We start from the raw sequence: 20328 nt of genomic DNA, 5'->3' as shown, positions 1-20328 counted from the left end.
GGAAGTCCCTATGGTGCACTGCCTAACGGAGCCTTTCGGCGAATCTGGGGCTGGTGCGACTGTCCGACCCCGCGGCATGTAAACCACGAGACCGAACAGCGCGGCCCGTGCTAAGGAGCGGGGAGAACAAAGGCGTGGCAGCCAACGGGTTAACTAACACAAACATATTACCAATAACAAATGATGATCCGCGCTGACATTTTGGAGATACCGGCGATGTTTTTGTGTCCATCTTCTCGACGTTTCCTCTGCATTACCTGAATAAAGAGAAAACAATTCTTATTTAGTGACATGCCAATTAAAGTAACGTAGTACAGATAGAAACAATAGTCAGGTTTTTTAGCTCAAAGATTTAAAGATGCAATTTTTTAAACTTAAAATCAAGCTTGCAATATTGAGAACTGTAAACAGAACAAAGCTCACTTGCTTGTTTTTTGAAAATTTTACGGAAGTAGACCGGAAGTAACCACAGCTCCTCAACCATTGAGCTGTCGTGAAATTAAACCACATATTCGTGATCCCCATGAAATTTAGGGTCGATTAGATGTGATTTAAACGAAATCCAAAATTTGGCCAAAATCGAGAATTTTCCTGAACTATAGTTCAGGAAAATTTTCGAAACCGGAAGTACGCGTACGTAAAAAAGATAACATGAACTTTACCACAAATTCGACGAGGATTACGAATATGTGGTTCTTTTGCTCCTCGAATGAATAATTTTTGAACTACTGCCTGAAATGAGCATGTTGGGAATTTATTGCATCCCAACAGTGATCGACATTATTGCTATTGTTAATTCTGTGTAATTTGTAGGGACCTCAACAGAGGGCCCCAATTTTACCCTCTCTTCCCATTCAATCTATTGTTCCCTACCCTACTCAACCCTAAACCAACTATTGAAATACCAAAATGCTGTATTATACGGCAGTGTGAAATATAAGGACGAACTAGCAACAACAAAGGTGTCATCTCTTATCTCAATCTTGGAAGTTGAACGGTCGACACCGCCAACAAGAGTTCCATTTCCAACATGGTCCTTCGAACCGGAGTTTTCTCCAACCAGTGTTAAGTTAGTTTCGCTCTATCACACTCAAATCTTTCTCTCGTTATCTCCTTTTGCTTAATCATTGCCGCCATTTATCAAAGAAAATTGTGTTTAATTATGGCAGGTCAGTCATTTATTAGAATCTTTTTCTCTCTCTCTGAGTTTAACTTGTTCTCAGGGGTCTAGTAAGCAAATAGATCCCTCTAAACAGTAAATTATTTTTCTTCTCTCTCTTGAATTAAAGCTAAAATATTTCCTCAAAGTTTCTTAAAATTAAAATAGGATTCCTAAATCATTTTTGAAGGGGGATTTCTTTTTTTGTCACGTAAATTATCATCGCCTAAGTTGATTATTCTCTCTTCCCTTTCAACAAATTTTTTTTTTTTTGGGGGGATATTGCTTTCCAATATCTAAGATTGGGCAAACTTGGGAACTTCCCTACCTCTTTAACGTGTTCACCTCGTGTGAGCCTTAGGTTAAATTCCCTCTCTATCTCTTGATACGCCTCCCGGCATTGTAAAAACGAATCTCAGCTGATTGGGTTCACTGCCCGTTCTTTAAAAATGGGATAACGCGGGAATCTCTTTCCTTTCAAGAATTTTTTTTTGGGGGGGCTTGCTTCCCTACCTCTTAGATTGGGAAAACGCGGGAACTTCTCTAACCCTTCAATGAGTTCGCCTCGTGTGAGCCCCAGGGTGAAAAGACTTAAATAAATTATCGCTCTCTTTGCTATGGCCTTAGACCATTTCCCGAAAACAAATCTCTCTCATTTTTTGAATTAATTTGCATTGTTTGTTATTCAATCATTTGGGTAAATCTCTCTCTGTCTCAGAAGGCACAACGATCTCTCTAAATACGACAGAAAAATATTCTCTTTTTTGGGGGGCTAGGCCGGTTTCCCCTTTAAACTGGAAAAAACGCGGGAAAATTCTCTACCCTTTCAACGCGTTCGCCTCGTGTGCGCCTTAGGGTGATTAAAACTTGAATTTTTTTTCTCTCTCTCTATTTACAAAGGCCTTCCGCCATTTCGAAACAAATCTCGCGCTCTTACGCTCTTGCATTTTTTGTTTGCTTAAAGGGAAATCTTTCTCTTTTTCTGAGAAGGCACAAAGCGCCCTCTGAGCACAAAATTGGGAATTAGAAACCGCCGTCTTGCGGCAAAAACTCTTTAAATTCTCTTTCCTAAAAATTGTTATTATGCCGTTTGTGGGATTGTAAGGAGCTAGAAAATTACCCTAGCTCCAAAATCATTCAGTTTTTGCAGATATCTTCACATAAAGGAATTCAAAGAAAGTGGAAAAGACAGCAGAATTTAATTCGGCACCACGAATCTCCGAAGACCGAGCAGAACAACAAACAAAAAGGCTAATCAACTTAATCAAAACATTAATTTAAACTAATTATCTTCTTTTCGTACTCTCAGCAGCTCCTTAGGAGCCACCTCCAACTCACAATGGCTCCAAATTACGCAAGAACTTTAATTAAAAAGCATATCACCCGTATCATTAACCTCGTCGAAACGTACAAATCAACAGAAATGACGTTGGAAGCGTTTATCGAAGTCGAAAAATTAGAAAAAAAGCTAGATGGATTCTACAAAACTTATGAGATATTCTCAAAAAGGGTCCAGGCTGAAATGTACAAAGAAGGCGAAGACCAAGAAGAGATCAATGCAGACATCGACACCATGTACCAAACAATGGACGATGTTATTGTCGCCAAAATTCACATCTTAAAGAAAAAACGAAGAGAATGGTTAGACAAACTCGAAAAGGAAGCAGATGACGAAGAATGGGAGAAGGACAGAGAAAGAATGCTCCAAATTCTCCAACATCAGGCAGCAACCCAGGCAGCAAACCAGGCAGCAACCCAAGCACAACTCAATCGGGACATAATCAGTCAGGTGATCGCAGCCATCTCAACAGCCTTTTCAGTGCCCGTCGCTCCAGGAGATGTCAACTTATCACCAACAGCTTCTCAGGAGCCAGCTTCTCAAACAAATCCAGTAATAGAGTCAATTCTCAAAACCCTCTCAACATCTCAATTTGCAGCAGTATTAGTGCCAAACCCAACTCCACTAGAAGTGTCGTCGCTTACGACAACAAGCTGTAGTTTTCAAAACACCCCTTCATACCAGTCAAAAGAAAATATCCAGACGGAAGAAAAAGAGACTGGAACGGCCAGTCTCCCTCACCCACCGAAAAAAGGAGACTCACTCTCGGATTCTCCGGATGGGCCAGACGGATATCCCGACAAAAAAAGGTTTGAAAGGAACGAAATAAAAGAAAATAATTCCTTTGTTTCAAAGTTAGAAAACTCAGCAAATCTGGAAGGAGCAGAAAAAATCCCATCATCGAACGCGAAAAGTTGCTACAGCGACCAAAACGTCAAATCAGCCCAGTCAAAAGAAGTCCCGATGGAAAAGGAGCCTGGAACAGCCAGTCTCCAACAACGACCAAAAAAAGGGCTATCAATCTCAGATATTCCGGTCAAATCCAGTGGAAACAAAGACGAAAAAAGGTTTGAAGACGAGCTGAAAGCAACTAACCTCAAATTTGCAAACTTAGATGGTGTAGATGCAGTGGAGTCCAAAAATCTCTTGAGCTCCTCTAGCAACGAAAAAACTGCTTGCACACTCATTATTCAAGAAGCTCCAGCTACTCCGGCAGAAGCTCCTCGTCCTCTCATTATTCTAGAAGCTCCAGCTACTCCGGCAGAAGCTCCTGGTACTCTCAATCTTCAAAAAGCTCCAGCCAATCCGGCAGAAGCTCCTCACTCTCTTAGTCATCAAGAAACTCCTACTTATCAAGCAGAAGTTCCTGACACATTCAATTGTCTAAAAACTAAAGATTCAATTATTAGGATTCCGCCAGCCGGCTCCAAAGAAAAGGATATTCCTACCTTTCTTTTTTTCCCCTCGGGAAGGCCAGCTGCATCGCTGGAAACACTTAACTCTTTTCCGAGTCAACTTAAACAAACCAACTTCTCTTCTTCTGGAAATTTATCATCGTCGCCAGAAATCCAGGAAGCTTCGAAAGAAAATCCTCAAGAAGCCGCTGCATTTGTCAATTCAACAAACGTAGAAAGCAACCAAGAAATCATTCCGAAGTTCAGATCGCCGTGCAGTCAAGCAGCAATTCTTCCGGAATTGGCCAATCAACAAAACTCAATGAAACGGAAGCGCTTGGAGCCAGTAAAACCAGCTCCTAAACGCATCTCAAGGTTACCAAGTATAGAAGAACATCTCATCAACCAGTTGCTGTTCTCTTATTCGTTAACCCAGGTACCAAACAAAATCGTTTCACATCTACTAAAAAATATTCTTGTGTTAAAGGACATTGAAGAAGATTCCAACACACACCAATCGGTATGGGATCCTGGTGGCAAACTTCCAAAGAGTCAGCCAACTCTCAATCGGAATCAAATGGAATGGACAATTAACTGAATCCGTAGCCAGTCAACGAAACAGCTCCTCTTAATCCAGGCCATCCATCTTCAACCGCATTTTCAGATCTCCAATCCAACGGATATCAAGTCGATCAGGATGTCGAGCCAATTGAACGGGCTCTACTGGGGAGTGTGTTGGGAATTTATTGCATCCCAACAGTGATCGACATTATTGCTATTGTTAATTCTGTGTAATTTGTAGGGACCTCAACAGAGGGCCCCAATTTTACCCTCTCTTCCCATTCAATCTATTGTTCCCTACCCTACTCAACCCTAAACCAACTATTGAAATACCAAAATGCTGTATTATACGGCAGTGTGAAATATAAGGACGAACTAGCAACAACAAAGGTGTCATCTCTTATCTCAATCTTGGAAGTTGAACGGTCGACACCGCCAACAAGAGTTCCATTTCCAACAGAGCAAACCGGAAGTAGAAAAAAAGAGCTATTATCGAAAATTTTACAAGTGAGCTTTGTTGCTGGAATAGTAATCGTCAGTTATTTCTAAATATTTTAACAAAATAACTGCCAATAAATGTTTAAATAGACGTGAAAAGTAACTGAAACTGACTGTTATGACAGCTGCAAATTATCAAAAAGCCATCTAGCGTTAGAAAAAAGAAACGTCCAAGTAAAACTTCGTTGGCGCGTAAGAAGGGCCTGATTTTGAAAACTATTACACAGACAGAGTCTAACGCAACTAGACTATTGGTAGATAACCTACGAAAATAATTCAATTGTTGGGAACCTGGGCATAATTACGTGGTGAGTGAGTGACTGCAGGTGTGTAACAGCGGGCGGAAGCGATCACTGAAGTGGTCCAGAAACTCGCCAAGTCGCAGTGAAGTAAAACAAATTGTGTTTAGTTTTGTTATTGAAGCTAGATGAGCGTGCGTCGCGAAGATAAGGATGGAGAAGAACGTTGATGGAAGTCCCTCTTCCGTCATGGACAAAGGTCAGCATTGGCACAAGAATCTCCGTGCCAGGACCACACGATTCCATAAACAAACTGCGTGCTCTGTAAAAAAAAAATATTTTACATTAATGAACATATAAAAATGAATAAAGCAATAAAAGCATATCAAATCGTTACCTTTTCTAAGAAGCCCGCTGATATGTTTATGATGAAAAAACCGTAAAAAATGGAATTCACAGCAATCAAGTGAACCAACAGCATTACTCCACATATTGAGATAAATTTCCTGATGCTAAAGAAAGTGTCATGAAGTATTGCAGTAGTGTGGTGATCGGTGGTATTGATGCTTACCTTTATCATATTGGTGATGAATTTAATAAGGCATTTGACTTTCATCAAGGAGATATGGTACATACATGGCAGGTCACTTCACAGTCTTCATGTCTCTGAAACTCTAAGTGGGAATGGGCAAGGAAATTATCTTCGTTATTTACAAATTTACACAAATTTACCTAGAGAAATAAAACTCTACCTATCTCTTAGTTTGCCGCTTTTGCTTTGAGTTTCTAGAGTTGCCTTCTAAACAGAAGTAAAAACAGCCATAACAAGAAACATGCTGTTGCAGGGTACGCCACCAAAAAAGGCGAGATTCAGAAAAGATCCTATTGTTCATGAGCAAGAATACCTATGTTATATGAAAATCTGTAATAGTCTGGAAGCAGTAGTTGGTAAATACCTTATCTCGGCACATTTGTATTTCAATATATGTCGATATATGTGTACTTCAAACATGAGTTTTATTAGGCTTTTGACAGCATGATGGGCCTAATGGATGGAAATCGACTGAGCGCGCTAAGTCTACTTGTTGGAATAACTGACAGTTTGCATCTAGAATTTGAAGAAATAAGTTGGTGGTTAGTACAGTATAAAAATAAGGAAATTTGGTCAAGATAAATCTACATATAATACGAAGTTCGATTTGGTAATTGAAATCATAGGAATATAAGTATAAATTAGCTATAATTTCTTTCGCCCTTTTCGCCTGGTTTCACGATGTCAGAACAACATGGGCGATACTGGCGACATCTAGTAACGAATTTTGAATCGATGAGTTAGTTGCACGCTTGCAATACAGTATTGAGAACTGTAAGCAGAACAAAGCTCAATTGATAGTTTTAAGAAAAATTTCCGGAAAAAACCGGAAGTAAGCGAAAGCGCTTTAACCATTACGCTGTCGTCAAATTAAACCAAAAATTCGTGATCTCTATGAGATTTGCGGTCGCTTAGGTGTGATTTTAAACGAAATACAAATTAAGCGATTTTACGATATTTTTTACTGATACGTGAATAAATCAACCCCAAATTGGACGAGGATCACGAAAACCTGTTTCTTTTGAGCGTCAAAATGAATATTTATAGAACTCTTAACTAGAACCGGAAGTAAATAAAATGGATATTAATCGAAAATTTAACAAGTGAGCTTTGTCGCTGGAACTGTTACTATCAGTTATCACCCCAAATTACCTTATAGTAATTGCCAATAAAGTATTTAGAGATGTATAAAGTAACTGAAACTGACTGGGAAATGACCAAAGACCATGTTATAGCAATCTAGCATTAAAAATAAGAAATAGTAAAGGAGAAAGTTGAAAACTGACGTTAACGCTCTAACTCGTCGACACACGATTGATTTCAAGCAACAGAGGTCTCAAAACAAAAGAGCTCAAGACTTACGCCTCATCTACTCACCAAATTACGATCATCCCGTCGTCACCAAGAATCAAGCAACGCACCACAAACAGCTAAAGCTTCAATCTGCAGATCTGAAGGTGATAATCGGCGTCAGTCCTTGATCCTTGAAAACAAAAAACAAACAACATTAAGTTACAATCAGTCAACAATAAGTAACATCAGTGTCAAAGCTTTTATTTCGCCGAAAGCATTCACTTCGTAGTCACCGGGGAATGGCACAGTTTTTAAGTCACCTTGGCAAAAATGCAAATGCACAGGGAAAACGAATGGTGGTAAAATATATCAAGGTGGCAAGGCCTTATGGGGATCTTCGTTGGATTATTCGATTGTGGGAGCTGCAACGCTTTAACGTGTCTACTACGACTTTTCAAAAGTTTCTAGTAGTGCGGGAATCAACTAAATGCTACGCAATCTGATCTATTCATTAAAAATCAAATTCCAAGGTTTTTAGAAATGGAGTGGATTTGTGGACGGTTAAGTCACTGCTAACTTTTTCTACGCGCAGAGAAAACAAAGTTTGATCAACAACAATATTAAATTTCTCTGAGATTTGGAGGTTGTGATTTTCACACATACAACGCTTTTAAGCAAATCTAGTTTATAACTTACTCGAAGGAAAAAACGGTCAAATTTGGGCATAAGTTCGGGAACTTAATGTAAAAAAGATTTTTAATTGCAAAGAAGGATCATTTCGATGTCGATGTTTCTTTTACCCTTGTAATGGGGAGGAGATTTCCGGTTAATCTGTAACTGTAGAAGCGCGTTTGGAAAACCAAGGGCAAAACAAACAAAAAAAAAGAAATGAGAGTAACTAAGGCACAAAGAAGAGATGGAAAAAATTCTAGAAGCCGACAACAATCGACTAAGCAAATAAAGTTTCACTTTTTAAAAAGCCAGAACTACTATTGTGTGATCTAGTAAAACCTTACCATTACCGGGCTAGGGTAACTCCAGGGAGGTGCTATCCTGCTCACATATCCCATTAGGGCTACGGATTAATAAAGAAGAATATGTGGATACTATTTGTGTAGCCATCGGCATATTTCTGAAATACACATCAAAATAATGAAGTTCTTTTAAATGCTTTTGGAAGAAAACAGCGACAAATGTTTACCTCTTTTAGTGTCAAGTTGCTTTCAAGTGATCAAGAAATACAGCACAGTGTAACAGCAATTTAACTCCACACTGCTGAAGGCACCTAATTCAAAGTCATACATAGTTCAAGTGAAACTGTGTTTAGTTAAGAAAAGTCTGTATGTTTACCTGTATCTGTATCTCATTCTAACATCTGATAAGTAAAGATGATTTTCACAGTAGAAAGATCAGAAGGATTGATCAGATAGATGAAAAACAGTTCAGTCATTAGTTGTAGTATGGTGAGAAAACCTGACATTGTTGAAAGCTCGCAATCTAGAATTCAAATAGAAAAAAGATGTTGGTATAAACTAGGCAGGTTCTAGAATCAGTTAAGAACACTAACATTTAATATGGTGTTGTTTTTTCAAAAAACAAAGGGAAAAAAGAAAAAGAAAGCAGCACGAACTTTCGACATAACAACACAATGCGATTTTAGCGACACCAAACGATACCAAACGGAGTTTATTTACCCAATTACTTTTTTAATTTTTAAATGGGGACGAATTAAAATGACAGCAAACCTCGAAGAGCTGTTTCATTTATTAAAATAAGGCATGTGACGTTCAATAACTCGCTAATAAAGTGAACAAAATCAACGTAGATCCTCGCCACATAACTTATTATCCCATTTCGCGACATCAGGAGAAAGTTATCGGGCAGTGGTAAGTTCAAAAGAGAAATGGTTTAAAAAATTGAAGTGATTAATTAACAACTTTTATTTGTAGTAGTACTGCCATTTACCGTTTCATATACCAAGAATTAGGTTGAAACAAAAACAATTCAAGCGTACCCCATTGCGAATCAGACAACATGCACGTTATCATTTCCACAACTAGATTAAAATGAAGTGCGCAATAAACTAAGTTCGAAATATAGCACTCAGCAAATTCCTTTTTTCCAAAATAAATTGGTGGCCCTGAAAAGGGCCGTTTATTAAAAGACGGGAGAAGTTTAAGCCTTGGCGGGTTTGTCGGTCTTCTTGGGCAAGAGAACGGCCTGGATGTTGGGCAAAACACCACCCTGAGCGATGGTGACACCGGAGAGAAGTTTGTTCAACTCTTCGTCGTTGCGGATGGCCAATTGCAAGTGACGAGGGATGATGCGGGTCTTCTTGTTGTCACGGGCGGCGTTACCGGCCAACTCGAGGACCTCAGCGGCCAAGTACTCCATGACGGCAGCCAAGTAGACGGGGGCACCGGCACCAACACGCTCAGCGTACGATCCTTTGCGGAGCATTCGATGGATACGACCGACGGGGAATTGAAGTCCGGCCCTGCTGGAACGAGTCTTTGACTTTCCCTTGACTTTGCCTCCTTTACCACGACCAGACATGTTAGGATTGAGAGTAGATAAAACGCGGTTCCTAAAATCAAGGAACGAGTGATGAATACAATTTGAAAAATCGACGTTTATATAGGGACTTGAAGTTGGATTCAGAATACAATTTTGGTAGCCAATAGTAAATCTTCACTTGCCTCGAAATTCTTTCCCTTTTCTATAGCTCCGCCCCTGAGTGAACACCTACGTGATACACGCAAGTCTCTGGAGACGAGAGTTTTGGCTACCATCAAGTAGTGAAGGGGAGCCGATATCAGTATAAAGAAGAAATTCGGACAAGCGGACTTCACTTCACTCCTTCACTGAAAAATCAGCGAAGGAGTCAGAGTGAGACGTCGTCTGCTATCGATAGGTGTACACCTGTGTCTCGCAGCTCGTAATAACTTTGCGAAATATAGTGTAACAAGTTTCGATCAGTGTGTAATTATAGTGCTCATCTAAGAAACAAAGTGTGCTCTCTCTTGTAGTTCCACAAGTTGGGACAATTAAGGGAGGCATCAAGTCTTAATTTCTCGTGTTTGTTTTTTCCCCAGTGAAATCAAAAACCCACCCCCCACTTCCACTGTCACTGCCACCTGTCGGTAGCAGGTGACATGAATGAAGAGGAGATCAGGGCTGCAAAGGCGGCCGCCGCTAGCGCTCGGGCGTCCCTGGCCCCGTTGATGCTCAACGAGCAGGGGATCGCAGAAGAGCCGGAACCCGATTCGATGGAAGAAGATTTCTTTGAGGAATCGCGTAAGGAAGAACAGGAGGCCACTACGGAAGCTGAAAAAGAAGAGCAAAGGAGGCGCCGCAAGGCAGCTGCCGATAAGTGGCTTCGAGACAAGGGTTTTACCATTGTGCAAAGAGGAAAAAAAGGAGAACCGTCCAACAAGCGAGGCAGAAAAGACATCGAAACCCCAAGCCCGGCAGGAGAAACAGAATCATCTTCTCTCCCCTCAAGAGGCAAACCACCACCAATTCCTCCCCGTAGGTCAGAAGCGACCACGGAGTCAAGCCAACAATTCAAACAGCCACCGGCCAACAGAATGACAACCTCATTCGAAACCCGCCTTGTAGCAAAAGAAAACGACATGATCGTAGATCTAAAGAAGGTGAGCCCGATTCTAATCAATAAGCGCCTTAGCGAGCAAGTAAGCAAGGGCTCAGTCTCCAGCTGGAAGATAAACCCGGGTGGCTCGTTAACCGTTGTCGCAACGGGCGCAGCTGAGCTACTAGAGGTGATGGCCATCCAAACCATGGGATCATGGACCATATCGTTGGTACCAAAAACGTGCAAAGGTGTAGTACATGGAGTGCATCACCTCATTACTATGGAAGAGTTCCTGGAAGAAGCAAGTGCAGTCAACCAGGGCAACGCCGTCAAAATTGTAAACGCTGCGCGCATAGAAAGCCGACCTGGGGGCCCATACAAGTCTACAAGCAGCGTCATTGTCACGTTTGAAGCGGCGGAGTTACCTGACTCGGTTAAAATACTGAACAGTATACACCGGGTAACCCAATACATCCCAGAGCCTACCCAGTGCTACAAATGTCGCCGGCCGGGACACATTGCCAAGGAATGCGGAGGAAAGCAACGGTGTGCAAGATGCGGAGGAGTGCACCTCACCAAAGACTGCACGGTAACGAGAGAGCACTGGAAGTGCCCAAACTGCAAGGGCCCCCATAGTGCAGCTTTCCGTGGCTGCCCCCAGTGGAAAGAAGCAAAGGCTGTCATCAGAATAGCAGTTGTGGAAAACATCCCTCGATCTGCAGCAGTGGCCAAAGTAAGAAGTGGTCAATCATATGCCGCGGCAGCAAAAGCAACGGATCAGAGCGATACACAAAAAGAAAAAACCTCGGAACCGAAAAACGCAGGCTCCTCCGACGAATCACCAGACAAAAATGCTCAAACAACCGAGCCCCTCCAAGAGGTGGCACAGCAAAGAGGGAGAAAAGATAAATTGTCCAGCGTAGAAAAAAAGCTGGAAGCCTTCATGAAGATAATGGCGCAATTCATGGACATCCTGAGTGCATGCACAAACAACCAACACCTAAGAACCCTCGCCGGAGCAGCCAAAGCTCTGTTGACACACGAAAGCAGTGAAAACAGCGACAGCAGCAAAGACGACAAAAGCAGTGACAGCGACGATGTCGAGGAAGAGGAAATTACACCTGCTCCCTTCACTACAGGAATCCAGAAAACACCAGAAAAGAAGAAAAAGAAAAAAAAGAACAAAAGAAAGAAAGAAGACGACCCCGTTGCAGTTAGCACCGCCAGTGCACAAACCAGCCAGTCAAAAGACGCCACATGATGACCAGATCTACAGCATTCTCTTTTAACAACCCCAAGACTCAAATCCGGATACTCCAATGGAACGCAAGGTCCCTTAACTCAAACGGAACCGAGTTCGTAAAGTTTTTATCTGAAATGACATCTCCTCCAAATATTATTTGCATTCAAGAGACGTGGCTAGACGAGTCTAAAGAGTTCGAAATTGACGGCTTCGATCACATCAGAGCGGACAGAAGAGACAGGATTGGAGGAGGAGTAGCGACTTTTGTCGCCATCGGCACCCCCTTCCGACAGATTGATCTGCCGCCATCCACACTAGAAGTAGTCGCAGTAGAGGTTTTCACCGACGGAAAAAGCATCTCCATTTGCAATATCTACCACTCAAGTCAGGAGAACGATGTGCAAGTTTTTGAAAATATCCTCAGAGATTTACCCCCTGACTCCACTCCTTTTCTGTGCGGAGACTTCAACAGCCACCACGAAATGTGGGGAGGAAAGAAAAACGACCACAAAGGGCTCAGTCTTGTATCTTTCATCGAAGAAAACGGGCTAGTTGCACTTAACGACGGGAATATAACGTACAGATCCAGTTCAGGAGCATCCTCCGTCCTAGACTTGACCATAACAACGCCAGATATTGCTGCAAAGTGCAGCTGGTCGGTCGTATCTGAATCAACGTTCGGCAGTGATCACCATCCAGTAATGACAAACATCGCCATACCGGTCCCCGTGGAACGCAGCAACAACTCTAGGTGGAATTTTAAAAAAGCTGACTGGGTCGGCTTTGCTCAAACGTGCGCAGACATATCCTACATGGACCTCTTCTCCACCGATATTGATGTTTTCAATAACAATGTGACTCACGCCATCATCCTAGCAGCCAGCAACCACATCCCAGTCGTGCGACAAGGACACCACAAGCCGGGCGTCCCATGGTGGAATGCAGCGTGTGCAGACGCCATCAAAGAAAAAGAAAAGGCCTGGGTGAGAGCAAACGCATCAAGAAATCCAGACGACTACAAAATATACAGCACTTTACGTAACAAAAGCCGATCGGTGATGCGAAACGCGAAGAAAGAGCACTGGCGAGCTCACTGTAGCACAATAAACAAGAACACAACGTCCCGTGATCTCTGGGAAAAAACCAACCAAATGCTGGGGCGAAACAACAAAACAAAACCGATCTCGGTGCTACTCGACAAAAATGGGACGTGTGTTACGGAGTCATCAGCAAAAGCCAACCTATTTGCAAAGCATTACAAAGCAGTGAGTAGTGACACCAACCTATCAGAATCCTTTCTCCAACACCGCCGAATTTCCGAACAGTCCATGGAAGATGGTGAAGCGGACGAGCCGGACGGACGGATAGAAGACGCAGAAATGAATGCAGATTTCTCAATGCAAGAGCTGACGACCGCCCTAAAAGAAGCAAAAGATACAGCAGTGGGAAGCGACCGAATATCTTTATCAATGCTACGCCACCTACCGGATACAGCCCTACGTACGCTACTGGCCCTGTACAACGAGTCCTGGAAACAAGGCACGCTACCGAAAGGATGGAAGCACTCGCTGATCATCCCCTTGTTGAAGCCAAACAAAACTGCATCGAAACCGGAGTCATACCGGCCGATCTCGCTTACCCCGGTGCCATGCAAGGTCCTGGAGAGAATGATTAAAATCAGACTCTCTTGGTACCTTGAGAAAAATCTCCTCCTCGCCCCAAATCAAAGTGGTTTCCGACGAAACAGAGGGACTATGGACAATTTAGTGAGGCTCGAAAATTCGGTCCAATCAGCCCTAAACAACAAAGGATATGTGATGGCAGTCACGCTCGATCTTGAAAAAGCCTACGACATGATCTGGATAAAAGGACTAATTTACAAGCTCAAAAAGCTCAGCATAAGAGGCAACATGCTCAAGTGGATTACCTCCTTTTTGGTCGGTCGGACAGCACAAGTATCGTTAAATGGAACTCGGTCCGAGCTCTTCTCCTGCCTAAACGGCACACCACAAGGAAGTGTCATCAGCCCGTTATTGTTCATCATCCTCATTAACGACATTGCCAAGAAACGCCGCTCCTGTATGTCGGGAATGTACGCCGATGACATTTTCATCTGGCAGAAGCACCGAAACTTACACTTCCTGAGAAAAAAGGTAGAAAAGGACACACAAGATGTTATCGTCGAGCTCAGACTATGGGGCTTCCTAGTTTCGGCAGCAAAAACCGGAGAAATAGTTTTTTCCAAGCGGAATATACCCGAAAATTTGAGCATCACAGTAGACGGAGCTAGCATCCAAGTGCAAAAGTCAATCAAACTACTGGGCATGACACTCGACAGCAAACTAAATTGGTGCAAACAAATAGACGACGTCGTCAGCAAGTGCTCAAAAGTTTTAAATTTACTACGCCTCATATCTGGAACGAAATGGGGCGCACACGCAAAGCCCATGCTACAAATCTACCAGGCTCTGATCCGCTCAAAACTCGACTATGGAGGAGAACTCATCGAGTCCGCCTCTATCACAGCAAAGAAAAAACTGGACAAAATCCAAGCACAAGCGCTGAGAACAGTGGTGGGTGCGCCAAGGGACACTGCAACAGAGGCCCTGCTACGAGAGACGGGCGAAATGCCCTTGCACCTTAGGAGAAATCTCGCCAGCGTCAAACATTATTTAAGGTGCTACGAGGTGAAGTCTGACCTGCTAGCAGAAAAAGAAGAGTGGTTCAAAAACGCCGAGCAGTGTTTTCTCTCCAGAGTCGAGTCCGTTACAAACACCTTGGACCATCATCCTAAATCAGTCGAGAAATTATCCATCAGCAAGCACCCGCCATGGCAGGCTTTGCTTCCGGAAGTCACGACGTACACACCAAACGACCTGAAATGGCAAAATGTGGTCCACATTTACACAGACGCAGCAAAATCAAAAGACGGGCGATGTGCTGTTGCCTTTGTGGTACCAGAGAAAGTCATCGTTGAGCAGAAGCGTCTGGTGGACGGTTTGGCGACAGCAAAGTGTGAACTCGTAGCAATACACCTGGCAGTAAAGTGGGCAGAAGCACACGCAACACTGGGGAGCTTTGTTATCCTAACAGACTCAAAAAAGGCATTGCAAATACTCCACTCAAGTAGTGAAAACAACAGTGTCAAAACAAGCACCGTGGACACCTGGCGAGCACTCTCCAGAGCTGGCACAACTGTCAGTTTTTCGTGGGTAAAAGGACACAGTGGAATATCCGGCAACGAGCAAGCTGATCGTGCTGCCAAAAATGGGCTGGAGCTAAAACCTAGCCTCAGCTGCAGAAGAGACACAAACGACATCCGTGAAAACGTTGAAGACCTCCTCCTGAAAAAATGGCAAGGCCTCTGGGACAAGCCGAAAACGGAATGTGGACTTTTCACCCACAGACACAGTCCAGTCGTGTCAAGAATCGCCTCCCTGTTCGGCCAGTCAAGAAGTGAGCAAGTGTTCTTATCGCAGATTCGCCTCGACATGCTGCCGCTAAACTATCGTCTGTTCAAACGCAAAAAACATCCGACCGGTCTCTGCTGCAACTGCGACGCCGAAGAAAAAGAAAATGTCGAACATGTACTGCTGGCCTGCCCGGCGTACGCAAAGGAGCGAGAAGAAATGGTGTACGTAGTGAGCGAAAACACTCCCACACTGCAAGAGCTGCTAAATTTCAACGACGAGGTAACTCTCAAAGCCGTTTTGGACTTCTTTAATGCCATAGGCATCAAAGCCCGACTCGGTTTCTAGCAAGAGAAACCAAAAACCTAAAGCCGGTGCCCAGCTTTCTCCCTAAAACGCATGTGCAAGTGGCGTAAATAGGCCTGCCGGCCTGGAAACGTCAAACCCCCATCCCCAAAAAACCAACCAACCAACCGGACTTCACTTTCTGAGATTTCCAAGTCCAAGAATGCCCCCTAAAGTAAGCGGTAAAGCTGCGAAGAAGGCCGGCAAGGCCCAGAAGAACATCGCCAAGGGCGACAAGAAGAAGAAGCGCAAGAGGAAGGAGAGCTACGCCATTTACATCTACAAAGTGTTGAAGCAGGTCCACCCCGACACTGGCATCTCCTCCAAAGCCATGACCATCATGAACAGCTTCGTCAACGACATTTTCGAGCGCATCGCTGGAGAGTCGTCCCGTCTCGCCCACTACAACAAGCGGTCGACCATCACCAGCCGGGAAATCCAGACGGCCGTCCGTCTGCTCTTGCCCGGTGAGTTGGCCAAGCACGCCGTGTCTGAAGGCACCAAGGCAGTGACCAAGTACACCAGCACCAAGTAGAGTGATCCTCTTGTTCTCTCTACAAACCAAACGGCCCTTTTCAGGGCCACCAAATTTTAAAGAAAGGAAAAACATCTAACTACTTTTGACATTTATTATCTAATCGAGTTCTAAACTGAACCCATATTGTTGATTAGTGCGACGGAACGTTAGGAAATACTGTGATCAAGAGCTTTTCTCTATCTTTCTGCTGAATTTTAAGTTTGGCAGATCCGGTTCAATGCGTTGATTTTACATATTCATTTGATTTAGAAAATGATTGATATTAAAATTTATCTCCGTTAGCAACTCCTTCTACATACTAAGGAACTAAGGAAGATTTTTGTTAAATATGAAAGTTAAAAATAAAAATACTGCGTAAAATCTGAGAAAACAATATCAATAACATAACAGCATCTCGATATTTTTCGATCGAGTTATTTGGATTAACATAGTTTCAGATCACAAGATCCTTTAGGACGCATTGCTCCAACACCTGCTATGTCAATCAAATCTTTCAAAGATGAAATAAAAGAATGATGCTTATTAATTCAAAATTCAAGGATTTTGTTCTTGTAGCAGCATAAAGTCGACAAGAATATGGTTTAAAAAGTGGTTAAGAAATCTTTTTCTTTAAGTAAATGGTGGCCCTGAAAAGGGCCGATTGGATTGAGTCAGGAGTTAAAATAATAAATCGGAATCAAATTTAACCGCCGAAGCCGTACAGAGTGCGGCCCTGGCGTTTCAATGCGTAGACGACGTCCATGGCCGTCACCGTCTTCCTCTTGGCGTGTTCAGTGTAGGTGACGGCGTCACGAATCACGTTCTCAAGGAACACCTTCAACACACCGCGGGTCTCCTCGTAGATGAGACCAGAGATTCGCTTGACACCACCACGACGGGCAAGACGACGGATGGCCGGCTTGGTGATTCCCTGGATGTTGTCACGCAAAACTTTGCGATGACGTTTGGCGCCTCCCTTGCCGAGTCCTTTTCCTCCTTTGCCGCGACCAGTCATTTTCAAATAAGTTTCAGAGATTTAAAAAATATCGAATGATGTTATGTTAAACTCACTATGGTCCCAATATATACCCTACCGGATCCTCAAGCTGAACTCCTATTGGTGGAACTCAGCTCCAGCCATCATTTGTCAACAAAAAGGATTTCCGTTATAAATTTTCTATTCCCTCCCATTTTTGAATTAACCAATCCCTAGCCAGTGAACTCGCTTAGCTCTGCAACGTCCGTAGGTTCCCCACATATACCAAGCACTTTTCACTAGTTAGGACATCTGAAATTTCACTCGCTCGAAATGGCTCGTACCAAGCAAACTGCTCGTAAATCCACCGGTGGCAAGGCGCCCCGCAAACAGTTGGCCACCAAAGCCGCTCGCAAGAGTGCCCCGGCCACTGGAGGAGTCAAGAAACCCCATCGTTATCGTCCCGGCACCGTCGCCCTTCGTGAGATCCGTCGTTACCAAAAGTCGACCGAGCTTCTGATCCGCAAGTTGCCATTCCAGCGCTTGGTCAGAGAAATCGCCCAGGATTTCAAGACCGACTTGCGTTTCCAGAGCTCGGCCGTCATGGCCCTGCAGGAGGCCAGCGAGGCTTACTTGGTGGGTCTTTTCGAAGACACCAACTTGTGCGCCATCCACGCCAAGCGAGTCACCATCATGCCAAAAGACATCCAGCTCGCTCGCCGTATTCGTGGTGAACGTGCTTAAGCGACCTATTCCCTTTTGACTTACCAATCGGCCCTTTTCAGGGCCACCATTTACTAAAGAAAAGATATCACTAACTACTGGTTCCATCTGAATGTCCTCCCTTTTCGATAATTTCAATGTGCAAAGGAAAATTGCTAATTTTTAGGCAAACGAGCACACATTTAAACATTATGCACTAATTTGGAACTTCGCCACCAATAACCACAAACCATGTAAACAGTAATGGGTATGAGTTAGTATAACAGGAAACTGAAAACTTTGAACCAACCTGGTTTGCAAACGAAATCTGGCAGACGGTTCATCCTTGTGATCCTCGCCACTAATTCTTTCAATCCCATCACTTATATGCAAATTCCAAATCCCTAATTGTTTAATAAATATAGCATTTTAAACAAGAACACAGACGACAAAATAAACAAAAAAAAGCCATCTAGCGGCCAAAATTTGAGCTCACACAACATTTAAAACGGCGCGACCTCTCAAAAACCTATTTGTAGAAGTGGATTGCTCTCTCCGCTTTTACGAAGGGAAGCAAAGGAAAATGGGTGTAAGAGAGATTTGAGGGATTGAGAGACTTATCCTTTACAACAAATTTTTGCATTCGATAATTGATCTCAGAGTAATTGATTCAGTTCTGATTACTTCTATGTTCTTTTCCTTTGGCTTTCTTATTTTTTTCTGGAGCCTAAAAAAGTGACACGTCTGACGTGTCCCCCTTCTCTTGTCTTTGACCAAATCACGTGTCTATGCTGAGTATCTCCAGTCCGTACTTGTAGGAGTTTCGTAGTATTGGAATGGTCCTAAAATGAATTGAATATGGTCCTATAAATAAAACATAACTTTTCTCAAAGCAGAAAAGAGGATTATTCTGTGATTTAGGTGGATTTTAAACTTCCCTGTAGTTACTTTTTGATGGAATAATTATGTCTTATTACATTATATTTCACACAAAATAAATCAATGCTCCCCTATTACTCAAAATATTAACCTGCAAAAATCTGTTTGTAGCCTAGAACATAGATTATGTTTCACTGTCTCCCATTATATCAGGAACATTTAAATTCTCATAATCTAAAAATGTTCAAATACCTATGTAATAGATTCGGCCGTCACTGTTTAATTCACATCAGCAACACTAGAAATTTTAACTGATAAGTATTTAGAAAATACACAATAATTTGAAACAAGAGTACCCCAAAAGCTAAAGGAATATACCAAAAGTTTGTATTGTTTACTTGATCCCAACTAAATATCAAATAATAATGAATTCAGGATAGCATTTGTTGATAGTTTTTGTGTCTTTAAAGACTCTCCTCATTGATTAATCCTTTTTCACGGAAACCAGACCAACAGCTCTTGCTGTGAAACGAAGAACCATTAACAAGCTGTAAATGCAAAGACATTATATGAAATATATTACTTAAAAAAAGCAAGAATATGTCTTTTACCTCACTGCTGCAATAAGTCCAGCAGGCATGATCTTTCCACTGTCCATGTACCTCTTTCCCATGAAACCACCCAACGCAACACTGGTACCAAGTGCCAAGTAATATTTGTTGGGGTTATTGGAAGTACGGTATGCACCAAATCCAATCAAGGAACCGAATAGCAGTCCCATCGCAAGAGAAGGGATGCTCTCTGAAAGACAAATAATATTTAAGGTAAACTATGTTAAGTGTAGGCATAGAAAAAAATCAATCCTAACCACAAAATTTTAAATCATGGTTTCAATGCATATTGCATGACATCAAATACACTTTTATAAATTAAATATTTGTTTCAGCCGAGAAAAATATTTAAAAATTATGTATACTAGCTTTAACATATCCGATGATGCCTCCAGTGGCAACGAGGGCTGCATAGCCATAAGTAAGAAAATCAGTGCTCGACATTTTAAGTCTTCTTCGAAGTCGGTTATTAATACGAGTGAACAAGTTGTTTAATCTGCACGTCAACTTTCGTCTTGTACGCGTTTTTGTAAACAAAATAGTGACGTCTTCAGTATCGATTGAAAAATATCGATTGAAAAATAATCGATTATGAATCTAGGCTAATTTCATTTTTCTAAATGCATTTTACAAACAAAAATATTAATTTTAAGTGCAGTATATCTTTCTGCAATTACGTGATCGGTTTCTTTCGAGAACAAGTTGGCAAAGTCACAACGAAAATAGTTGACCTTTTGGGTGGTACGGCTATTCTAAAGTAGTTGCGGAATTCGGCCATGATCATACGCCTGATATTTTACCCCATGTCAAATTCCAAACGAATTTCAGCTCTAAAAACAGCCATGTGATTGCCAAACAAAGGGTTGTTTTTTGGCTTTTAGCCATGCAATTTTTCAATTTGACATTCACGCTATTGCGTATCGACTTTAAAATGTCCGCGCACGTGTGGCCATTCTACATATTTGTTGGACAAAT

General features: G+C 42.4%; 6 protein-coding genes across 6 annotated transcripts; 3 read left to right on the top strand and 3 right to left on the bottom strand.

Annotated features, from left to right (window-relative positions):
• Positions 1-8997: 8997 nt before the first annotated feature.
• LOC124205335 (histone H2A) lies at positions 8998-18288 on the bottom strand. Its single transcript, XM_046602728.1, has 2 exons — positions 18174-18288; positions 8998-9662 (listed from the first exon to the last, which is right to left on the bottom strand). The coding sequence occupies exon 2, from the start codon at positions 9629-9631 to the stop codon at positions 9251-9253; it is 381 nt and encodes a 126-aa protein (XP_046458684.1). The 5' UTR covers positions 9632-9662; positions 18174-18288; the 3' UTR covers positions 8998-9250.
• LOC124205397 lies at positions 10231-15671 on the top strand. The gene is made up of 2 exons (XM_046602825.1): positions 10231-11755; positions 12082-15671. Exons 1-2 carry the CDS (start codon positions 10231-10233, stop codon positions 15669-15671), a joined length of 5115 nt encoding a protein of 1704 aa, XP_046458781.1.
• LOC124205339 (histone H2B.3) lies at positions 15795-16227 on the top strand. The gene has a single exon (XM_046602733.1). The coding sequence runs from the start codon at positions 15832-15834 to the stop codon at positions 16201-16203; it is 372 nt and encodes a 123-aa protein (XP_046458689.1). The 5' UTR covers positions 15795-15831; the 3' UTR covers positions 16204-16227.
• On the bottom strand, positions 16825-17227 carry LOC124205342 (histone H4). The gene has a single exon (XM_046602736.1). It carries the CDS (start codon positions 17198-17200, stop codon positions 16889-16891), a length of 312 nt encoding a protein of 103 aa, XP_046458692.1. The 5' UTR covers positions 17201-17227; the 3' UTR covers positions 16825-16888.
• LOC124205330 (histone H3) lies at positions 17466-17956 on the top strand. The gene has a single exon (XM_046602723.1). The coding sequence runs from the start codon at positions 17495-17497 to the stop codon at positions 17903-17905; it is 411 nt and encodes a 136-aa protein (XP_046458679.1). The 5' UTR covers positions 17466-17494; the 3' UTR covers positions 17906-17956.
• Positions 18289-19107: 819 nt separating the features above from the next.
• Positions 19108-19897, bottom strand: LOC124205340 (transmembrane protein 14C-like). The gene is made up of 3 exons (XM_046602734.1): positions 19719-19897; positions 19354-19543; positions 19108-19290 (listed from the first exon to the last, which is right to left on the bottom strand). The coding sequence occupies exons 1-3, from the start codon at positions 19795-19797 to the stop codon at positions 19227-19229; spliced, it is 333 nt and encodes a 110-aa protein (XP_046458690.1). The 5' UTR covers positions 19798-19897; the 3' UTR covers positions 19108-19226.
• Positions 19898-20328: the final 431 nt, after the last annotated feature.

This window comes from Daphnia pulex, chromosome 10 (genome assembly GCF_021134715.1).
Source record: "Daphnia pulex isolate KAP4 chromosome 10, ASM2113471v1".
NCBI lineage: Eukaryota > Metazoa > Arthropoda > Branchiopoda > Diplostraca > Daphniidae > Daphnia > Daphnia pulex.
Note: the sequence above shows the minus strand (reverse complement) of the source record. Positions and strands in the feature narration are given on the sequence as shown.